This window comes from Myxocyprinus asiaticus, chromosome 2 (assembly GCF_019703515.2).
Source record: "Myxocyprinus asiaticus isolate MX2 ecotype Aquarium Trade chromosome 2, UBuf_Myxa_2, whole genome shotgun sequence".
Taxonomy (NCBI): Eukaryota; Metazoa; Chordata; class Actinopteri; order Cypriniformes; family Catostomidae; genus Myxocyprinus; species Myxocyprinus asiaticus.
The window spans coordinates 15,750,423-15,774,912 of record NC_059345.1 but is presented as its reverse complement, the minus strand read 5'-3'; the positions used below and the strand labels follow the sequence as shown (position 1 = coordinate 15,774,912).

Here is a 24,490-nt window from a genome sequence, read left to right as displayed (position 1 = left end):
TTTCCTCATTCCCATGGGAAAACCGCCCATATTCAAGGACATGCTGCCCTGCTCCACTGCTGCCTGTCTCATTACAACCTTGTAATCCCTCAAACCTGAGTGAGCTGTTGCATATCTTCTCTGTTGGATTTATTTCTAGTTTTACTTTCTTAAGGCTTAAGAATGCGAAACTGCCCAAAAAGCCACTGCAAGACACAGAGCAAAAGTAAATCTATTTTATGAAACAAAAAAAAAAAGAGAGAAAGATTGGGGGTGGGAGTGGGGGTATTCAAAGGTGGTGGTGGATTTCCCTGTTTTTTCATAGCAAAAAGTGATAAAGCTAGATTTAAATGTAATCCATGCTGGTTAGAAAATGATCTGGTGTTTGTCTAAGGGAAAAATATTGGTTAGACCCACAGGACACTAGTATTAGGCACCAAATAGGTCAAGTCTGATTATATAGTAGTTCGTAAGGTTGGTTAGTTACTCACCCTGGACAAGTACTTTTGCAGTTGTATAATGTGTGCTTTGTGTACTGTGTATATACTATACACCCACTGAGCACTTTATTAGGGACACTTGAACCTACTTATTCATGTGATTATCTAATCAGCCAATCGTATGGCAGCATTGCAATGCATAAAATCATGCAGATACGGGTCAAGAGCTTCAGTTAATGTTCACATCAACCACCAGAATGGGGAAAAAATTTGATCTCTGTGATTTCAACCGTGGCATGTTTGTTGGTGCCAGATGGGCTGGTTTGAGTATTTCTGTAACTGATGATCTCCTGGGATTTCATGCACAACAATCTCTAGAGTTTATTCACAATGGTGCCAAAAACAAAAAACGCCCAGTGAGCGGAAGTTCTATGGATGGGAATTCCTTGTTGATGAGAGAGGTCAACGAAGAATGGCCAGACTGGTTCAAGCTGAGAGAAAGGCTACGGTAACTCAGACAACCACTCTGTACAATTGTAGTGAGCAGAATTGCATCTCAGAACGCACAACATGTCGATCCTTGAGGCAGATGGGCTACAACAACAGAAGACCATGTCGGGCACTTTATTAGGACCATAGTGTTCCTAATAAAGTGCTCAGTGAGTGTATATATATATATATATATATATATATATATATATATATATATATATATATATATATATATATATATCGTGTATCATGTGTTTAATGTGTACTGTACACATTTGTTTATATTGTTGTCAATATATGTCCCCCAATATATGTGCACCATTACACTTATAAATTGACAAAGTGATTTTACTTGATTTCATTAGAGGTTTGTATTCTAATATTCTATCATTTTCATATGTTCTTCTCAACCAGCAGAAATTCAGTGAAAATTAAGAAGAAATATTCTGAAATGGGTGAGAGGTTTATTATTATTATTATTATTAATAGTATAAGTACATAAAAAGCTAAAAAGAGCTAATATTCTGGGCATTAGTTATCTGCCAATGTGGTATTATTATTATGATTATTATTATTATTTTTATCTATATCTTTTTAAATGTCCCTTTGCAATGTTAAACAGCTCTGTAAAGTATCTGCCAATTGTGAGTACCAGACATCACATACTGTGAATAATATTAACTTCTCTATAAAAATAATGAACATGAACCATGTGCAAACTGAAGTGCCATTCGTAAAGATATGAAATGCCCTCTCAATATAACATCATCACAGTCCCGCTGTCAGTAGTTCACACAGTGAGTATTTGAAGTTCATTAAATGTCACGGTGATAGATCAGGAAATGACCCAATTGACCCCATTTCATTTGACCCTCTACAAGGAGTCTATTTCCATTAGAATGGATGAGTCTGGCCTGAGGGTGACCAAAAAGCATGCTAACAGATGACCAGCAGGTCAATTAAAGACCATTTTGTTGTGATTTTGACAGACTATAGATAACAGTTAACCACTGCACCTGTATTACACAGGATTCTACTGAAATTAGACCAAAAGCTACCTTTGACCACCCCAGTGAAAAATGAACACATGCTAAATATCGAAAAATAACCAATTTTGCATTTATGAAAAACTAATACATTGTTGTTTTGCTTTATTGGAACATGACCTTTAAAATGCCACTTTTATTGGAACTTCATATACATTTTGCAAGTGTCGTCTATGATCTATAACAAATTCAAGAACACAGTGAATCACAATACTGTTTGCAAAAAATTAATTGAGAAGACTAACCAGTTTGTACCATGTTGCTTGTGCAACTCCTTATTATGACGTCACTCATCAAACAGTAAGGGTTACAATGTAGCAAATAATAAGTGCAAAACAAATATATCTCTTTAAAAAAGAAGAAGAAGGAAAAAAGAAGAAGGAAAAAAGAGAAAGAAACCGCGGTAACACTTGACTTAAAAGTTCATTAACAAACATTATTTTTGCTCACCAGAACAGAAGTTCCCGTATGTTTCCTTACAAAGTTTCATTAAATTTTTGACTATTTGAATATGCATTAATGATCTGTTAAGAACGAAGCAATGATATGAATGAAACAATGATAATCTAATTAAAGTAGTTAATCTTATTTCATTATCTATCAAGTTATATTATAATTTTATCATACATTATCCTTGACACTTAGACAGTTCAGCAGTTCTTTAGCTTTCTACTAAAGTAGCCCGCTCGCTATAGAGCCTGCACAGATTACAGTTTGATGTATTACAACGATATTACAGTATTACAACTGATTTATTCACTAACATAGATCTATTTGTTAAAACATCTGCCATGTTAAAACGAACAAATATTTCTTCAACGCCCTAAATGGGCTATATAGGCTAATTTCTAATTCGTTTATTTGGTTTGGTATAATTTGGTAAGAAGAGAGCTAATAAACAATGTTCTTACAATTGGCGCGATTTAAGCAAAGAAAAAAATAAATAAATAAATAAATAAATATATATATATATATATATATATATATATATATATATATATATATATATATATATATATATATATATAATTAAAAAATAAATATAAAGAAGAAAAAAGAAACCTCAAACTTTTTTTGGTTATTAAAACATTTAATAGACATCAGTATAGTTGTAAAATTTGACGGTTACATGTTAAAAATAATAATAATAATAAAAATAAAATAAAAACATTTATAAACGAACTTAGTTCGTAAACCAATGAGGAGAGCGATTGTAACGTTGTCTTTTCACAACATTATATATATATATATATATATATATATATTAACACATTCATGATATGACAATTGCAATCTCTTCCTATAGTCATTACAGCTCATTAACAGAGCAGCACACATGACAGAGTACAATATATTTCATTCTTTCAAATGCAATAAAATCGAAGCTTAAAAACTAGTATAGGAAGAATATGAAATATATATGCATTGGTATTATACATAATACATATATAACTTTTGATTAAGTTAATTTGAGGACTCTAGTATGCATGTACATGAAATTGAACTAAGAGCTGACCCTTGTACTCAACCTACTGGGCTTCAAGGCTATTAGGTAGGCTATACCTCACAAAGGTATTAGAGCGACTCTGTTGTCTTGAACACAACTATAGGTCAAACATTCTTTGCGTCTCTTAAAAAAGGAGTATTCCTTCTTGCGTCATAAATGCATCGTGCAGACCTTAATTCTTGCTTTAGCTTTGTTCCACAGTGAAGTTTGAATCCGACCTGAATGGTGAATAAAAAAGTAAATTATTTTAACGAAAATATTAAAGACATGAGATATACAACAATATAAACAATAGGCCATAGCATGTAGCAATAGCCTCTAAAGCCCTTACTGTTTATTAAAAGATTTTAAATAGATCTTAAAGGACAAACTATTTTAAGAAAGCCAAACTAACACTTAATCGACATCATTTGCTTAAATATTTATCGTAATTTATTTCTTTAGTGAAAATGCTATTAAGGGATCGACCAGTCCGCTACCAGCTTAAAATCTCTTGTGTGGTGGTGCAGTGCCATCTTCTGGTAGTGTACTACAATGCAACAAACTCACTTGTATTTTCACGACATACATATTTACTCCGAACTCATTGAAATAAATTCTCATATAAAGAATTTTAGCTAAATAAATTGACATAAAATGAAAGGGAAAACTATCCCTTATATTTTTAAACAGATGTACCACTTGTCTTATATATAAGTGTCACACCATATCATATTCTGATAAATCTTATACTATATCCTCTCTTTGGATAACACATTTTCGAGTACGAGTATATGCTTACATCATGTCTGGATGTTTGCCGACCATGTGGTTTTTGTACTCAAGAATGGGAGGGATGCTCTCCTCATCCTCAGGCACCTGTAATAAAGTATGATTTAAATCAATAAATAGTTAATAATCAGTCTGCTGACCAAATACTCAAATCCGGTGTCAAACGTTTTCACTTTTTTCACAGTAGCAACTATATGTTCTTATTTTCACATTACCTTTAGAACATTTAATGTCTCATTGTTAGCTATTTTCTCGTTTGAATTCTATGGTGCCACCTAGTGTTGAAACGATTAAGCACAATCTCAAACTCACCTCCCAGTACACCTCATCGTCAAAGCAGTTATCATCAGACGGGTCTCCCCACATTGGCAATCTCAGGATAAAACCTATATAAAATATTTTATATTATTTATCCTCATACAGCTGTAACTTTTTTCATATCCTTTTCATTTGGAAAAAATAATATGTCTTTTCATGGACGCTTACCTACTATAGCTCCACCTACGATCCCAAACGCGAGAGCTACACAAATTCCAGCGGCCTGGAAGCCTCCTTGCGTGCTAGGTGACCTCTTTGCAAAATCCCCTTCAAAATCAAACGTGTTTACCAACCTGTTAAGATAAACCATACCGTTTTTTTCCCCCATTAAAATACAGCACAATTTTCAGTGTCATGTTGCTTTAATACAAAAGTTCTGAAGAAAGTAAATATAGAGTAACTGACATTTCTGACACAATATGGCCGGCATTTTTGCCGCCAACGAAAATAGTTCCAAAAGAATTCTGTGTAGTGAACACAACAAGAGTGATATAAACAGTTCCAGTGCTGTTATACAAAATTAGCACTTTTCATAAGCCGCTTGTCCAGTTAAATTAGCGGAATAGAGATAACACCATAAAGCATTTTCGAGTTTGTATGACAATGATTTCCCTAAAAAAATAAGTAAAAAGCTACATATTACTGATATAGAGTCACACTCACCCCTCATGTCCATAGACACCCTCACTGGCAGTGGCCGCTGTGATAGCACCAACAACTCCTCCAAGAACACCAGGCATGGCATGTAGGTTGTGGATGCCACAGGTGTCTTGAATCTTCAGGTACTTCTCCATGAAGGGCTGCATGGATAAGCAGCATGTTTTGGTTAGTAAATTAACCTGTTCAGACTTTGAAATTGATGTCTAAAAATCTAATGTAATGTACCTGCTCTTTGGGATACTTACAGTGATCACCAGGTAGCCAAAAGTCGACAGTATCCCGCAGCAGAAGCCCACAATGAGTGAACCGTAGGGTGTGATCATAAACTCTGCCGCCGTTCCCATGGCAACTCCCCCAGCCAGTGTGGCATTCTGGATATGCACCTACAGTACGTTGCACAAAGCAGACATGTCAAGCTCCAACATACAGATAGCTGCAAATAGGCTGTCAAACAATGGTGCAGACATCATTGTGACATAATGAGATATGGTGATTTACCATGTCCAGTTTACCCTTCTTGGCTGAAAGGCTAGATATGGCAAATGTAGTGAGAACAGAGGCGGCCAGGGCCAGGTAGGTGTTTATGGCCGCCCTGTGTTGGCCATCTCCATGGTCTGCGATGGCAGAGTTGAAACTGGGCCAGAACATCCAGAGGAAGAGTGTCCCTATAAGAGGAAAACTTCATTAAACTACTGGATTTTTGGAAAGTACACTGTTAAAAGTGGTAACCTGCAAGTGGTAACCTTTAGGAGCTATTTCTACCTGATTTAAACCTTGAAAATAGTTTTGTTGTCATAACCTGATGCATTCTGGTTGATTCAGTGATTCAAAATAATATGTCTGACTTGAATAAAATCAGTTAACTTATAATCATTAATCAAATTAAGCATTTCCCCCCCAAGTTAGCTTATATATTAAACTTAGCTGACGCAAGTTCTACCCCTCAAATGACACATATTTTGCATTGTGATATAATTTTCATGAAACCTCAGCCCATTTTCTGCCCGAATTCTCATTACAATAACACATTTTGGCGATTTTTCTTTGGAGTTTTTATTTTTATTCCCATTATTCTCAAAGGTGATTCTTTTTCTTTACAATAAATAAATACTGTAATACAATGACTTTAAAAATTGAAATCAGCATAAATTTAAGGCAATACATCAACTACTACTATGAGGTATAAATACTTTACTATTTACATAATATATCATTGTATCATTTTTATTTAATTTATTTCAATGTAATTTTTTGCATTGTGGTAATGGGAATTTAACAGGGGAAATGTACTTAATTGTCATAAAAAATAATGTCATATTGCAACAAATAAATAAAAATAAAAATCTTAATAGTCCTAAACTTGATTTTCTTTTAGCAAAATATAGTTTAAATTTGTTTACTTTTGATACTGGGATGAAATATTACAAGGACATGTTCTTGAGATTCACCCAAATACATACAAAGGCATCTGATATAACATACCAATCATAGCAAAGACATCAGAGTGGTAGACAGAGCCGCTCAGAAGCTTGCTGTGGCTTAGTTTTGGTCGATAAAGAATCCATGATATTGTTAGGCCATAGTATGCCCCAAAAGTGTGGATGACCATTGAGCCGCCAGCATCTCTAACCTGTGAAAGTTAAAAACAATTAGTCTGAACATCTAGAATCTCTTCATTTTTGATCAAAATATTCAGGACCTAGTTTGCTTAAACAGAACATATGGTTGGTAAAGTCGATGGTGGCTACTCACATGGAGAATATTAAGAATGATGTATTCCTCAACTGCAAATAATGTGATGCCAAATAGTGTTAAGACCATCAGTTGAACTGGACTGACTTTTCCAAGGAGAGCGCCATATGCAATGAGACATCCAGCCACACAGAAGTCAGCATTGATGATACTGATGAAAGAAAGATGAGATCAGTGTATTTATACCAAATTTGATGTCCATGGTCCATGGTATGAAAAACAACTACAGTAGTATAAATTCCAATATTTAAAAACATCCACATGTCTCTTAAAAATGAGAGGTGCAAAACTTACTTCTCAACTCCAATCTTAATTGTGCCATCAACAGGGTCCAGAGAGTGGAACCAGCCCTGCATGAGCAAAGCCCACTGAAGACCAAATGCGGCAATAAGAAAGTTGAATCCGACCCCGCCGAAGCTGTAGCGTTTCAGGAAGGTCATGAGAAAGCCGAAACCAACAAAGATCATCACATGCACATCCTGAAAACCTGCCAAGCGAGGAGAAAAATGGTGGAGAACGTTTAGGTTTAGGTAAGGGATGAAGGTATAACAGAACTGGAAACTCCCAACTTTACTCCACCTTAACTGTTAAGGAGTTTTAAGGCCTCAACAAAACTTTGACTCACAGTGGTAAACATATAATGATTGATTAATAATATGCATTATTAAATAATTAATTATTTTATGTGCAATAACCCTGCAGACAAAACTTGGGTACTCACTTGGGTATCTGTAGTAGAAGTCGTTTTCGATATCACTTGTGATGTTCTTTTGATGTTTGTGCTCAGCCCAGTGGGCGTCTGACTCTTCATTATAACGCACAAAGAGTCCAAACAAGATGATCATGGCAATTTGCCACACAAAGCAGACCGCAGGCAGGCTGATCCGGACATCTGGGTTTTTCTCTCCACACCAGAAACTTCGGCAGCAGTTCCCCATGTTGAAGTTGACAGATTACCTTTTGGGTGTAACTCTCTTGTCTGGAGATTGTAATTGCTGTTGTTGGGTGCAGCTGTATTTATAGCTGGTAATCTGGAGGTGTGTCACTGCTCTGTTGCAGGTGCACCTCCTGTAAATTAAAACAGGGTGGCTGTGACAATCACCTGACAAGAAGATTGATCAATATCTGGTCTGGTATCTGACTTTTTTTAAGAGGTCACAGTATTTACTGGTTCTGTCCATAAGTCCTGGACTAAAGACTACTTCTTTGACAAGTGCACGTATTCCTCAGGTCTGGTATATTCTTTCCATTATTCTGTGTCTGAATTTTTAAGACACCTGCCACAGTTATTGGAATTTGGGTACAGGTTTTATATTCAAACTGAATTAGATTGAACTTCTTTGAAATTTTTAAACTCTCTAATTAAGCAAAAATCAAGGCAAATAAGTTAACAAGTAAGACAGGGAAATGGTCAGTACAGGTCTTGTAAAGTAATGCATTTATCTTTACTCTACAGGGCAATTAATCGCTCTCTATACTGTATGAGTTTCTGAATAAATCATTTTAGCATTCAAGTCATGCACATATTCATCTATTTGATTCCTGATCTTCTGACAGTAAGACTGTACATTTTCCTTAAATAATTTAATCTCATAGAAAAAAAAAAGTGACCCTGACAGTTGAATAGTTATTATCAACCTTCTTTTGCAGGAATTCAACTCATAAGTCATAAGACATATCTAAACAGCCAATATGTCAATGATTGGCATTGTTCTTTCTAGGGTAACTACCACCAGATAGTATCAGCATTTTCCGAAACACCTGAGCTGTAACATACTGTTACATAACGCGATTACCCGTGACTGTGTTCTTTGATGCTACAACCTGCTAATACACTCAAGTTTGATTTTTAATTTACAACAAAGGTGAATTAAAAAATTTAGGAGTATAAAAAATGCTGTTGTAACCACTGCATTAAAGGAAATAACAGCATAAATAAAAGCATTTTGTCACCAGGAGCTCAGTAAATTGCATATAGTCACCTGCAGTTACTAAAGCAAATGCACAATTATATAATTAGCTTTCATTTTGACGTCAGTAGTTGCATAAATTATTTTTTGTATTTCTGTTTTGAAATTTGCTTTTTATCATCGTTTTTTTATTTTTTTCTCTGGGTGACAAGTCAAATCCAAGGTATGTGTGGCATCAGGTTGTTTAAAAAAGTATTAACATGTTTATTTTATTTCAGTTTTTGAACAGCGGGGGGAAAATTCATGGACTCATAGTAATAATAATGATGTAAGTGTAATCTCTGTTTTATTCTTGAAAACTAATTAAGCAGGAATTCTGTCTGGTCAATCTCTGATTGGTTCACACCAAAAACACCTTACAGCAATTAACACTGTGCATTTATAGTCTAACACAAATCTTCTTAATTTTCTTAAAACATTTTTTTTTTAAATTTATAATCGTTTTGTTTTTATTTATTTTATTGGTAACACTTGAAAATAATGTTCTATTTGTTAACATGAGTAAATCCATTAAGTATCATGAACTAACAATGAACAATATTAAACCAAATTTAATAAACAGCATTTATTAATATTGGTTAATGTTATTTTATAAAACTACAAATGTTCATTGTTAGTTCATGTTAGTTCATAATGCATCAGTGAATGTTAATGTATATAACACATTTTAAAAATTAAAAGCAAAATTAAAGAAAACAACCTTATTGTAAAGTGTTACCATTTTATTTTACTTTTATTTAATGTTCTAAAAAGCTCAATTTGATAATTTTTTTTCCAGTGTGAACTCAATATTATTAATTATTCAAAATATTTTACAGTCAGAGCAGTCTAAAATTTAACATTTGTAGAGGCAGAACAGCCAATCAATTTGCCTCAACCAGAGTGACTCGATGGACTGTAAATTAATACAGTAAATTATTTAGCACAACTTCTGGTAAATGCTAAAAAAAACGTGCATATATATTGGATTTTAAAAACTCTCAAAGCAAACTCTTTCTTGCATCATGCATTAAAAGACAAAGCCTATAACTCAATTAGTGTGTATTCAAGTCAGTTTCCTCATATCCCAAAGTCAACCTCACGTCTAGACAATAAGAAAGGGGATGTGTACATATCTTCACGGGCAGTTAGAAAGCATGTGGATATTGCAGAGCTTCTGGAGGAGTGTTCCATGAAAAAAAAACAGGTAGAACGCATGTGACAGTGCGCGTGGCCCACAGATCTTTGTCAGGGCAGCATTCCAAAGACAGCAGGAATCACATGACCATTCCTGGGCTTTGCAATCTGTCGCTAGTACATTCCATCACTGACAACAAAAGGATATCACATGATTCACTGCCAGCCTTCAGTAATGTAACAGCAGATTTTACTTGCAGATAACATTTGATTTTCTTCATTTTAGTTCACTGCAATCACGCCACTACATATTTGTCCAAATAAGTTAAATAACCATTTAAAACAGTTGACAGTTCAACTTAAATGTATCTGATTGAAAACCATATTGTATAGCCATCAAGACCAAGATCATTAACATTTAACAAGACTGCGTTTCTTTAAGTATGAATTATGCTATTATTTCATGCCATACTTTTTGAACTTTTACCATGCATTGCTAGTTTAAATGCATGGATGTAAATTTGAACATGTCATGCTTTTCTGTTTGCAGCCTCTATATACATGTACAGCTAAATGCATTGATGTTGCTCTGGGCAGGTTCTACAGAGTTCAGATAAAAAGTCATTATAGTTAACTGTAGTTCATATCAAAACTGTGTCTGGCCAAGATATGAAGTTAAAAGTATTTTAAAAGCAAATGTGTAAAACCATCTAATGATTATAAATCATCTCAATGACAAGTGGAGTGAGGTCCATTTGTCAAAAAAAAAAAAAAAAAAAAGAAACACCCACGAACAGGGCAGGGAGGAAATAGACATGCTTGGATCATGATCAGATCTTATGATCTCAGTCTAATGATGGCTAAATGGAGGATTTTGGATTCTACAATCTGTTCTTTAGCAAGCTGAGTCAAAAAGGGGGTGGATCTGGAATGTCAAGTTGTGAAGTGAGCTGTCAAAGACACTGAGCTAGTGTGAAGGAATTTGAGGCACTCATCTATCTCACACTGGCTCAGAGACAGAGACTTACTGATTCTGGTAGAGATAGTGATGAGCATGATATGTAATCGGACGCGTGCTCAGGCATGTGATACTCTGACTCAGATATTTAAAAAAGGATGCAATTTCTAGATGTAAGAGAGATGATTTTTGGTGCTGTCAGGTAACTACCAATATCACTTAAAAAGGCAATCTGCACTCCAAAAAATGTAATTTCATTATTATACTTCATTCTGAAATGTCAATGGCAGCATTCTGTAGTCAAATATTTTTGGATAATTGAATGCTGTCCTAGGCAATTGATTTCTTAGCTGTGCTAGTTTCATGTCACTTGAATCACTCCATGCTCTCTTTCTTCTCATATAACCACATAATTTAAACTCAAATCAATATGCCATTCCCATTTATTTATTATTTGATAAGTAGGTGCAACATAACTGCTTCACAGGGTTTATTTTATGATAACATAATTGTATGACTATATGATCCCTTTTTGATATTTTTTCATAAAAAAAAAAAACAATCAGTTGATGAACATGAATATATTCTGATATTTTTTGATGTTTTATTTTTTTATATTTTAAAGAAATTGTGCAAAATAAATCAGGACAAATCTAGAACAGGATTCATTACTTTCACACTGATGTTTCATGAGACACAACAGGCTGTTAAACACATACTGAGCTACACATGACACATAATCTACAAATAAGATGCACATATGTATTTTCTCAGGCACGTTTTGAGTCTAAATAAATCCACAACTTACATAATTTCAGTAGTACACCCAAATTACAACAGCCAAATCATACTGTTCATGTATTACACTTGCTATAGTTTACTTCCGAGTTGCTTCTTCATCAGATAGTACTGTCAAATGTAAATCAATTCAATCACAAGTATAATAACTATGTGTACACGCTTATGGGATACTGATAATTCACCATTGTTGCACAGAAAATCACAGTAATATTGTATGAATATAGAAGTCATTTGACTTGTAATTAACAAAGAAATAGATATCCTGTGATAGTAAACTTATATAGATTTGAAAAATAATACAAATATAAATGGAACTTATGGAGGTGCAATTATTTTTATTTTTTTTTAATAAATAATGACCCTATACAAGTTTGGTATTTAAGCCATTTGATTTTTTTTTTTTTTTGTTTGTTTTTTTTTTTGCCAGTGCTGTTTGCCATGATTGAGGAATACTAAAGAGGTGTGGGCACAACTCCAAAAAAAGGATGAGGTACAGGGGGTGAAATGAGGTCCTGAGTCACTAAAGACCCGAGGTATGCATTTAAGGGTTAAATAAATAAATAAACAATGTCCTGAAAAAAAGAAAAAAAAAAAACAATCCAGAAAGTGTCTAAAAACCATATTTTTAATTCAGTACATATTGTTGTATCATTTAAAACCTAACAAACTTCTTTTTGTGCAATGTTTTACTTAAAAAGTGTGCTTGTGCTACATGTGTTTCTTATTTCCAGGCAACCATGATTTTGCTAAGTAGGATTTATTCCTGGATCAAAATCTAACCTTAGACATGACCTCTCATTGGTTGATAGGAATGTTGTTCCAGGACCAACAAGGTTGTTGATTCAGGAACATCACATTCACTATGTATCCATGTATTAATTTCTTCACTGGTCTACCCAGTACAGGCTACAACATTTTAAATATTCCTTTCATTTGAATGCTGTTATTGCATGGACTATTTTTACAACAAATTGTAATTAAAACATTAAGCAAATTTAGCAAAGTGCCATCCTTCCCGTAGAAGATAAGTCCCTAATATGTACACTAAAGTTAATTGCTGGCTTCTATAGGTTATGTTCAGTGATATACACAGCAAATAGGGGAACAGGTGTTTCGCTTCATATCTGGACTGGACTTATCCATTTTATTAAAGGTAATATCCAACCTCTTGAACTCAATGCTTAAACATAACATACTCTATCAGCATTAAACCACATGCAAAACACACAACAGCAAGTGTCCTCCTGCAAAAATTATTTCTAATATGATTCAAGACACCAGTAGGACTAGTCAAGTAGAATACTATATGTCCAGTTTAACTATTAGCAATGTATATCATAATACATAGTATGCATGTGTAATTACATAGGTAATTACTAAGTAATAACAATGAAAAACATGTACTTAGTATGCAATGATTTTGTGGAGCTGCTTGAAATATTGCATATTGCAATTAATTATATTCACATGTAATATTTATAACATGGACACTGTAAAGCTGTAAATTTTCCCTAACCCTATAATAATTTACAATAAATTTACAACCAAAATACTATTTAAAATTTTAATCTAAAGTACTATTAATTGCGCATTCACAAAATCTGTTAATTAAAGGTGTAATTTCGACACAGATCTGTCAAAAACCTTCAAGAGTCAGTTTCTGCCTTTAGCCATAGTCGACCCTGATGTTAATTGGTAAGCTGAGAGAATTTGCTATGCGCTTTTACACCTGATGCTTTAAAACACCTAATGGAGGAAGGTGTCCTGCTTAGTCCCTGGCAGGCTTACAAGGGCTTAACTCTAACCTCCCTCGAACCCTACTCTCATGAAACTGAATGGCTGATCAGTCTGTCAGGCACTAGCAGGCAACTTGCCTCCAGTGTGCCCCTGAAACCCATGCAATATCTCAACCAAATTGTAAAATGCATACTTGCATAAGCCCAACCCGCATGGAAAACATGTTACCCATCGACCACATTGACAGTGCTTTTTACTAATGAGTCTTCTCAGTAAAAAAGGAACATCTGCGGCCTGTTCAAATGGTAATTATTGTAAAATATGCTGCGTCACTAGACGAACCTGCTGACACTCAAAATTTCACACTGGCATGCTGTTTAACAATTCACCAACCACCACTGTCATGCAATCAGAACAATGACGACATCTTTCACACTCCATAAATTAAACTTGATTTGGATTTAGTATCTTCAAATTGGCCACACAGTGTGACAGTGTAAATTAGGTGTGATTGTGCACTTTAATATTTTCTAATATATTAAGCATATAAAATACATACAAAAGTATTTGAAAACTTGCCCCACACTTGAATTTATTTGCATAAAAAAAAAAAAAAAATCAAACCAACTGGCATCTGAAAACAAATGATGCTAAACCTTTACTCAGAACGAACTTAACCCTTGTGCATAAAAAAAAAGTTAGAGGACAAAAATGTCCACGTCAAAAAAACTGGCATAAAAATATTACAAATTAATATTATTTTCCACTTTCACTGACTTAGATTTTTTAACCAACATTAGTCCTGATCATAACTACCAAATATTCATTCATTTTCAGAATTTTAACTCTTTAAATGCCAGTTTGTTTATGTAATGCCACTGTTGTTTTCACACACACACACACACACACACACACACACACACACACACACACACACACACACACACACACACACACACACACTCACACAAATTTCTCAATACACACATACAAAACACACTCTGACATCCATACCAACACACCCACACAATTTTAGCTGCATCATTTATTCAATTGGTCTGCAGTGCTCTATAATACAGCAAACAGAAAATAGGAAAAAAGCATGTATTTGCTCCTTAGGCTAAACATGAGAAGAATGGCGCCATCTGGTGGAAAATATTACAAATTAAAATTTTGAAGCCAGGGCTCTGGAATGAAAGCATAATATCATAGTATTTATGATATTATGCTTCAATGGCACTGGGATCAATTATTGCAGTTTTAATGGGTTTTAATAGGGACATTTTTGTCCTTAAGGTCCTGAGTGTAACTATTTTGTGTATTATAGATGTATTATAGGAGGTTGAAATATCAAAATTCCCCCCAAAATACACACCTTTGGCTAAATTTATTCTGTTGGCATTAACACAGCCAAAATGATCGAAAAAACACAAATGAAAAAGATAAAAATGTCCCGAAGGTCGCACAAGGGTTAGCTTTACTTAAGCAATTATTTTTAGCAATTTATTTTAACCAACTGGTTCAAAGGTGATTTTTATTGGATGTATAAAGTTATTTCGGTAACACTTTACAATAAGGTTCCATTCATTAACCTTAGTTAATGCATTAGGTATCATGAACTAACAATGAACAATAATTGTTTTTATTATTCATCTTAGTTTATATTAGTTAATAAAAATAAAAATGTTCATTGTTGGTTCATGTTATTTTATGGTGCATTAATGTTAACTAATACAACTTTTTATTTAAAAAATGTATTATTAGATGTTAAAAGTAACATGAACTAATATTAAAAAATGATGTGTAAGTATTGTTCATTGTTAGTTCATGTTAACTAAAGTTGTTAACAAATGGAACCTTATTGTAAAGTGTTACCGTTATTTCTTTTCAAGTTTACACAGGTGCCTGCACAAGTGCAAGTTAGACATGCCCAAATAAAAATGATCATAAAATTATCATTATTAATACATTTAATCATTAGCATGATTGCACAAGCAATAAGTGACACAAAAAACAAATTTAAGTTGAAAACTTCCTCAAAGAAACAGCATTCAATGAACATTAGGTAGCATCACTCTATTGAATGAAGCACCAGGCCTCGTTGAATTTACTCCGTATCTTTTATTTATCAACGATTCATAACTTGAATTCAGATACTGAACACCGGGTTACTGTTGTGGCCATAACCAACAAAACAAAGTCCTTTTCTCTTGAGACTACATAACCGAAAGAAAGAACAGGTATAACAGTCCCCTCATCCCCCCCCCCCCCCCCACATACACCTTTTCCAACTGGCTGCTAATCGGTAAACATGTCAATCATACTGAACTTATGAAACTTTCATCCTTAAAGGAACATGAAATTCAAAGAAATTACAATGATATTACAAAACTGTATGCATATAAGAATGTTTGATCATGTCATTTTAGTGAGTTGGGACTGTGCTTCTAATGGAAATGTTGTCTTTTCTTGGGACCATGGACGACTCGTCACTGAGTAGATCAATGTAACTAGGTTTCTATAAAGCAATTTCATTTTGTTATGGGAAAAAACAATAGCTTAAAAATGTTAAACATTTATAATCTGTAATTAAAACTGCCTTTGTTATAACAGCTCTCCCTTCCCTTTTATAGTTTTAATGAATCTATAACATAACACAATCTATACTGTTGCTACAGTAATGGCACACATTATGTTTTTGTTTTTTTAGTCTTTTCCTCATCAATGCTGTTTAGATTATTATGACTGTATGGCCTTAAGTGATGACTGACATTCTCCATATTGCTTCGAAGTAGAACATTTTCAGTTTAATTCAGCTTTTGTGGTCTGCGCTGTTTACTGTAATCTGCGCTGCGGCCTAGTTTATGACGCGTCCCACGAGTGCAAGGATGCGTGTGAATTGCATTGCGCAGAACAATTTGGAAGTACATTGAGTGCTTAAAAAGTGCTTTTGGGATAAACAATTGAACATCTTAAGGGAGATCGCACACACTAGATCATATTTTATTATCAAGTAAGGGCAGTCTTAATTTTAGTTTACTAATGCAAAGCAGGAAAAGAGTCGGGCGTTCTGCTGGGCCCTCTATTCGTTCAGGGCCCTAAGAGTCGTCACACCCCCCACCCTGTTACTGCACCCCTGCCTGCCCTGCTAGTTTGTCTTATTAACTATGGACATGTTCCACTAATTTTTGGCATCCAGAAAGTGTCCAAATACTTCATTTTACTTTAGTTTAAAAACTCTTTTTTGTGGTATGTTTTGCTTGAAAACTGTGTTTTGTTAACTTCCTTTAAAGGTACACTCAGTTAATTTTTGCTCATGTTGTCTTGGACTTACACTGACAGCTACAGTAGGAACATGGATGCAGAACCATTCAAACACAATAGTTTTCAGTTAAAGATGCCATTGTAGAAAATAACTGTTCACAGTCAGCCATGATTAATTTAATCCATGACAATAAGTACTGAATATTGGGCATTTATTTAGAATATTATCTTACAGGATGATGTAAAACAGGGCAAAACTAAATTAAAACAAGTTGACTATTTAGATATACCTTCACAGAGTTCAAATTAGTAGCTTACTAGATACAGTCTAATGAAAAGGCATCTCACTATGTTTCTGAAAAATTTCAGACACAGAACTTTGTATTGAGTGCACGTTTAGATATCTTTGCATAAAACCTATACAATTTTATTACATTTGACTTGCACTTGCAATCATTTTTTAAATCAAAATTGATCCTGTATCAGCAGAAGAATCCAAGAAGACAAAACTCAAAAACAACATACTGTACAATCAATTTCAGTTATGCAAAGGGTTAAGGGTGTTGGTCATGAGTCATCTGTCATATGCCACATCTTTTCTTCTTCGTCCCCTAGGCAGATAAGATACATGCCTGTTCACACATGCGTGTAGCCCTGACTTTTGCAGTGCATAAATGTTTTGGAAAATAACAGCTGCTTCTCTTTGCACCATATTTGATATATTTCTAAAATTCATGCAACAAATCATTCATAATTCTCTGAACATATCTCAAGGTGTTTTTTTTAATGAATGTTTGAAGTCAGTTCCCATTTAGATCGCACAGGTGTTCAAGCAGAGTAACCACAGGTGTAGTTCATTAACATTACCATTTGACAATCTGAAAGTGTCCATAGATGTTTAGTTTGTTTACATTTTTTAATATCCATTATATATATATATATATATATATATATATATATATATATATATATATATATATATATATATATATATATATTAAAGCTAAAAAACCTTTTTGTGTGAAAGGTATAGCTTGAAATGTGTATTAGTGCTAAATCTAAATCAATGACATTTGTAAGTGTGGCTTAAGTGTCTAAACACTTTTTGAGGCCATTATATATCATGCAAGACATGGTGCTCCATGTTCTAGCTGTCAATAGAGTCAGTTTTAACATAGCTTACTGTTTAGAACAACAGGTTATCAAGGGCTGAAGTGAAGTGACTAACTTTACATTCATTATTATGCAACAGACTTGTATGGTGGCAACTCAAGGTCACCTAGAGGCTGAATTATACAAGAAATTAGGAACACTAACATTGTAATGTATACCTAAACATTTTAAAAAAATGTGCATTTAGGTGATTGACATGAGATGTCAAGCATGTGTCAGCAGCGCCTTCGGTGTAACATAAAATAGTTTGCGTAAAACTATTTTTTTAAAATGTTTTTAAATTCTTGAACAATTATTAAACATGCAGTTTTAATGACCTCATATAATTGAGAGAATACATTAAATATTTGTACTTTGAAAAATTCACATGTCGGACTATTAAAGTGGCAAAATTAAAAAAAACAAAAACAAATAAATGGTGACCAATTACAGTATCACGTCTCCTTATACACTTACTGTATATAAATTTTTAACTAAATGATTGATGTTGAGTAAAAAAGTGCACATTGTAGTGTCAAACAAACATGGACATAGTCAGATTTTTGAAACCATGAACTGAGCAACATTATTTTTCTTCTCTTTTTACAAACCACAGGAACAAACCTCTTCCAAAAAATAACTCTTAAATGAGGCATAACGAGATAATAATTGTGTGTGAATTCAGCTTAACACTTTTGTATATAACGCCATTATTTGTTAGTCAGCTACCCATATATACTCACTGAGCACTTTATTAGGAACACCTTTACACCTACTTTATTCATACGATTATCTAATCAGCCATTTGTGTGGCAACAGTGGTATGCATAAAATCATTCAGGTATGGGTCAGGAGCTTCAGTTTCAATGTTCACATCAACCTTCAGAGATGGGGCAAAATGTGATCTCAGTGATTTCAACCGTGGCATGATTGTTGGTGCCAGATGGGCTGGTTTGAGTATTTCTGTAACTGCTGATCTCCTGGGATTTGTACGCACAACAGTCTCTAGAGTTTATCAGAATGGTGCCAAAAAAAAAAAAAAAAACATCCAGTGAGCGGAAGTTCTGCAGATGGAAACGCCTTGTTGATGAGAGAGGTCAACAGAGAATGGTCAGGGCAGCATTTCCTAAAAGCATCGTAAGCCTAAGTAGACTGTAGAAACCACTGGCGCCAATGGTCTCTACGATCAACTTAAGCTTGCAATGCTTTGGGGAAACACTGCCCAGACTGGTTCGAGCTGACAGAAAGGCTATGATAACTTAGATAACTACTCTGTACAATTGTAGTGAGCAGAATAGCATCTCATAACGCACAACATGTCGAACCTTGCGGCAGATGGGCTACAACAGTAGAAGACCATGTCGAGCACATTATTAGGACCATCGTGTTCCTAATAAAGTGCTCAGTGAGTGTATTTAGCTTAAAATTAGTTTGTTTTATTTAAAAAAAAAAACTTCTTTAAATAAGTTATATTCTGCTTCCTTTTAGAGACATAGTAAGGATGATTATGTAAGAGATAAAAACATTTTTTTCCATATGATGAGAATTAAAAATAACAAGAATAAAAAATTTAAAAATTAACTTCTTTGATTTTAGAGCTGGATGAGCTCTGTTTCATTGAATGTAGACCCTGAAATGTAATAATGAGAAACAGTGCTGTAGGGTCATATCAGTGCCAGTAGTGTTGAGAAGTTAGCCAATGCATTGAATGCTTGGGATTCACAGAATGTTTGATTAAACACAGTAACACATTGTTCCATTTTTTTATTTTATTTTATTTGCAATATTTTCATACAGTAAACAATAAACATACATACTTATTCAAGATCATAAGTTATGTACCATCTGCAAGAATTTAATTTGGTCATTATTAATTAATCAGTATGTCAACAATAAAAGCATTTGGAAGAAAGCTTTACACAGAATTAAAAAAAAAAAATATTGTTCTGAAGATACTAATGGTACCATTATTACTTTATGTTAATATGAAAAATATATTTATTTAATTAATTAATTTAATATGTGGCATTTCAAGATTTTTTTTTTTTTTTTATCAATTTGCTTTGGACCCATCTTAAGATAAATTTGCACTTACATCTGAGTATGTGTTACTAGCATAGAGCATATAGATCTGCCTTTAGTTTGCAAAACGAGGGTCGCTTTCTTGGATCATACTGCCAACAGTGACACATAAGGGCATATATTTCATCTGGACAGTTATTTGGAGCTGGCATGCGATATCCTAAAAACAGGATAACCACAAGAAAAAAAAATAGTACATGACAATGCTTTTCAAACAGACAACAAACCATAAAAAAGATAGATGGTACAATAATTGAATCCCAAGAATGAAGTATTTTTAGCACTGCATGTGAGTGGCACGTGTGTATGTGTACATAGAGTGCTACAGGAAACATTTTCAGAGCAGCCTTACCTCTCTCCACCTCGTCTCTAGTCTGTTGATTAGTCATATTATGCGGTATGGTATATGGTGTGACTCCTCTGGAAAACGTCTCCCATAGCAACACTCCAAAACTCCACACATCACTCTCAGTAGTGTATCTCCCTGATGAACCACCAGAGAGAAGCATTGAGACATGCACTGAGACATAACCAACAACCATGACTAGTCAAACATAATGCTAACTCTGAGCTCTGGATACAGACACCCCTCCAATAAGATGTTAAATTGCTGTTTAATGGATAAATCCAACTGCAGTGTGTGCTTAAGTGATTGTACCATAATTGAGGGCCTCTGGTGCGGTCCATTTGACTGGGATCTGCTTCATTACTCCTGTGGCAGAATAAACACCATCCTGCTCTTGACGAGACATCCCAAAATCACTAATCTTCACCACACTCGCCTCCCCTACGAGACAGTTACGGGCAGCCAGATCCCTAGAGAGAGAGAAAGACAGGGATTTATTGCAGGTTGATCTGATGATTAAAAGCACCTGATACGAAAATAAATGTCAACAGAGAGCGTGAGAAAGACTGAGAGAACAAAATAAGACAAACAAAATGCAACCAAATTAGAGAGGAAAAAAACATCCAGACCAAACAACCAAAAAAGTGAAAGAATGACCGAAAGACAGAGAGATAGAGAGAACACACAAGCCCTATTAAAACTCTGGTACACAAAACCATTTGACACAGCATGATGGAACTATCAGATGAAAGAGTTAAGTTTCATTTCCGCTCAGCTCATTATCCCAAAATCTTCCCATTGGGCATTGCTCGCAAACCACTGGTCCGTTTTACCGTGGAGAGTTTATAAAAAGACAGCCATTATAGAGTAATACCAAAGAGTTTCTTAATTTAATTCAATAAAAAAAGTATCTGTGAGCTCTTTATGAGGTCTGCTAACACTTTATGGATCTTCAATTAAATAGGTTGTTTCCTCAACATTGTAGAGAGGTCCTGATCTGAATCAAAAGTGTATGAATACCATTGCATTAGATAACAAAATACCAAACCAAGTGGCATTTATATTAACAAAATATAATATTGAATACATGCAGTTTTCAAGCAAAAACATGTCACAAAAAGAAGTCTGCTATCATTTAAACATTAGTCAACTGTTAGTGGAACATGTCCATAGTTAATGTGATGAATTCATGCTATGAAGGGGGTGATTTGTCCCCCCAATCATGCATCTGTACTTGTTTATATATTTTTTATCAACGCTGAAAATAATTAAGTATGAAATATCTTGCAGTTGTGTGACTGTGAGTCTGTCATAATCAGATAGAAAACTGAAGTCCTCCCTCCATTGTACAAGTTGATATCAACCAACTAGTATTGCGAAATCCCCTTCTAGTGTAGAAGGCGGTATCACATGGTTCTTGTTACTTTTCTTAGCGCTGGCCAGGATGGGCCAGTCACAGTTGATTATTATTACTGGTTGAGGATTTCTTAAAAAAAAAAATGCTTTTATAATGTAGAGATTATTTTTTAAATTTCCAATGAGATATGAAACGTTCTGAGATTTAAATGCTAAACAGCACATTGACGGTGCTGACATGTTGTACCTGTTTCGTTTCTCATCGCTGACTAGGATGGGCCAATCACAGTTGTTTATTGTTACTGGATGAGGATTTTTTTAAATGCTTTTAAAGATAATGCTGAGCTATGAATAACTGCATTTCTCAGTTTTTATTAAAAAAGACTATCCAGTGTAAAAATGTCTCCAATAAGATATAAAATGCTTTAAATGCAGATGCATGGAGGATTCGGTTTTCAGAGCGTCAAGTGCCCCCTGTAGAAATAAAACTTTGTGTCTCAAAAGACACAGTTAGTGACTGACAACATGTACAATATCGGCCTGTAGATCTGTTACCCACACAAAACTTTCATATGAATTTAGAAAACATGAAATATATCACGAGTCATTCAGTGATATGATTTCTTCTTCTTTTGTGTATTTTTTCATACTAAATTGTTTTATATCTCGTTTGAAGATCTGAAACAAAACAACCGGAGTAAACACAAAATACAGTTTTCAAATATATATATATATATATATATATATATATATATTTATTGAAGGATAAAAGTTATCCAACACCTACAGTATATCACCCATGTGAAAAACTAACTGCCCCCTTAAGCTGGTTGTGCCACCTTTAGCAGCAACAACTGCAACCAAACGCTTCCGATAACTGGAGATCAGTCTTTCACAATGCTGTGGTGGAATTTTGGCTTACTCTTCTTTGCAGAACTGCTTTAGTTCAGCCACATTGAGGGTTTTCAAGCATGAACTGCCCATTTAATGTCCTGCCACAGCATCTCAATTGGTTTCAAGTCAGGACTTTGACTAGGCCACTCCAAAACTTACATTTTGCATCTTTTGAGCCATTCAAAGGTGGACTTACTCATATGCTTTGGATCATTGTCTTGCTGCATAATCCAGTTGCGCTTGAGTTTCAACTCACGGACTGATAACCAGATGCACTCCTTTAGGATTTTCAGGTAGAGAGCAGAATTCATGTTTCCCTCAGTTATTGCAATTCGCCCTGGCCGTGAAGCAGCAAAGCATCCCCACACCACCACACTACCACCACCATGCTTGACCGTAGGTATGATGTTCTTTTTGTGGAATTCTGTGTTTGATTTATGCCAGATGAAACAGGACACCTGTCTTCTAAACAGTTCCACTTTTGACTCATCAATCCACAGAACATTTTCCCAAAAGGTTTGAGGATCATCAAGGTGTGTTTTGGCAAAATTCAGATGAGCCTTAATGTTCTAATTGGGTAAGCAGTGATTTTTGCCTCGCTGCACTTCCATGGATGCCATTTTTGGCCAACGTCTTTCTGATAGTGGAGTCATGAACAGTGACCTTTACTGATGCGAGAGAAGCCTACAGTTCCTTGGATGTTGTCCTTGGCTTTTTTGTGACTTCCTGGATGAGTCGTCGCTGTGCTCTTGGAGGAATTTTGGAAGGTCGGCCACTTCTGGGAAGGTTCAGTACTGTGAAATAGCTTTGTAACCCTTCCCAGACTTATGTATTTCGATCACCTTTTCCCTCATCATTTCTGGAATTTCTTTCAACCTTGGCATAGTGTGCTACTGGGTGAGACATTTTAGCCAACTTCATGCTGCTCAAAAAGTTCTATTTATGTGTTGATTTGATTGAACAGGGCTGGCAGTAATCAGGCCTGGGTGCGTCTATTCCAGCTGAACCCCATTATAAATGCAGCTTCATAGATTTGGGGATTTATCAACAGAGGCACACAGGCCCAGTTGGTATTGGATAACTTATTTGCTTCAATAAATAACATTATAATTTACTGTATTTTGTGTTTACCCAGATTGCCTTTGTTTTATGATAGATTTTGTTTGAATTTTTGAAACATGAGATATAGATTTAGTATGAGATATACACAACAGTAGAAATCAGTATACTATCAGTATAGTATCAAATACTTTTTCACAGCACTGTATGTGGAGTCAGTGAAGATGTTATAGGCGCTGTTTTTTTTTGTGTTTTTTTTAGGGTAAGGAAAGCAGACAGACATTTCAGATGAGCATGTAAGAATTGTAATTTTCTGAAAGGGTTCAGGTTTTTCTGAAACATTAACTCTTAGCTTTTCCTGAATGTTTGATATGATACACAGATACATAAAAATATTTAAGAGTATGCAGTGAATTAATTTCACTGTGCATTGATTTCAGCTGTTATTATGCACTGTGTAATGTGCTGTAATGAAACATTACAACCCCTTAACTCCCACACCCGTGCCCAAAGTTGGACCCCTCCCTGTTCAAAGAAAATCTACGCCAGTGGATGAACTATACCTGTAGTTACTCCTCTGCTAGGACACCTGTGTGAAGGTGAGTAAACTGACTTCATAAATCACCTAAAATCACCTTATGACCAGTTGGTTAAAAGTAATTGTAAAATGGCAAAAATTTCCTGGAAAAGTTCTAGCATCGTTTGTTTGCAGATGCTGTTTGGTTTGCTATTTTTTTTATCTAATGCAATAACATTCATACATTCACACAACCTTTTATCCTTCTTTCTT

General features: G+C 34.6%; 2 protein-coding genes and 1 long non-coding RNA gene across 9 annotated transcripts in view; 1 reads left to right on the top strand and 2 right to left on the bottom strand.

The window, feature by feature from the left end:
- Nucleotides 1-3,031: 3,031 nt before the first annotated feature.
- On the bottom strand, nucleotides 3,032-7,944 carry rhcga (Rh family, C glycoprotein a). Its single transcript, XM_051721897.1, has 11 exons — nucleotides 7,687-7,944; nucleotides 7,260-7,452; nucleotides 6,966-7,116; nucleotides 6,696-6,843; nucleotides 5,712-5,878; nucleotides 5,459-5,596; nucleotides 5,217-5,353; nucleotides 4,722-4,846; nucleotides 4,548-4,621; nucleotides 4,246-4,322; nucleotides 3,032-3,682 (listed from the first exon to the last, which is right to left on the bottom strand). Exons 1-11 carry the CDS (start codon nucleotides 7,901-7,903, stop codon nucleotides 3,649-3,651), a joined length of 1,461 nt encoding a protein of 486 aa, XP_051577857.1. The 5' UTR covers nucleotides 7,904-7,944; the 3' UTR covers nucleotides 3,032-3,648.
- Nucleotides 7,945-8,084: 140 nt separating this feature from the next.
- Nucleotides 8,085-24,479, top strand: LOC127454596 (uncharacterized). 2 transcript variants are annotated; one of them, XR_007899576.1, is made up of 4 exons: nucleotides 8,085-8,195; nucleotides 12,238-12,343; nucleotides 23,962-23,996; nucleotides 24,141-24,479. It is a non-coding gene; the product is annotated as an uncharacterized LOC127454596 (long non-coding RNA). The 2 variants fall into 2 exon arrangements; XR_007899575.1 differs by having other exon boundaries at nucleotides 23,962-24,479.
- The window catches only part of LOC127454558 (tyrosine-protein kinase Fes/Fps-like), a 36,787-nt gene continuing 32,021 nt past the window's right edge, over nucleotides 19,725-24,490 (bottom strand). For all 6 annotated transcript variants that reach the window (XM_051721878.1, XM_051721888.1, XM_051721860.1 and 3 more), the window contains 3 exons: nucleotides 20,704-20,861; nucleotides 20,398-20,529; nucleotides 19,725-20,205 (listed from right to left, as the gene is read on the bottom strand). In XM_051721878.1, coding sequence (XP_051577838.1) covers nucleotides 20,075-20,205; nucleotides 20,398-20,529; nucleotides 20,704-20,861 — 421 coding nt within the window. In that variant the 3' untranslated portion in view covers nucleotides 19,725-20,074. The remainder of the gene's footprint in view (nucleotides 20,206-20,397; nucleotides 20,530-20,703; nucleotides 20,862-24,490) is intronic.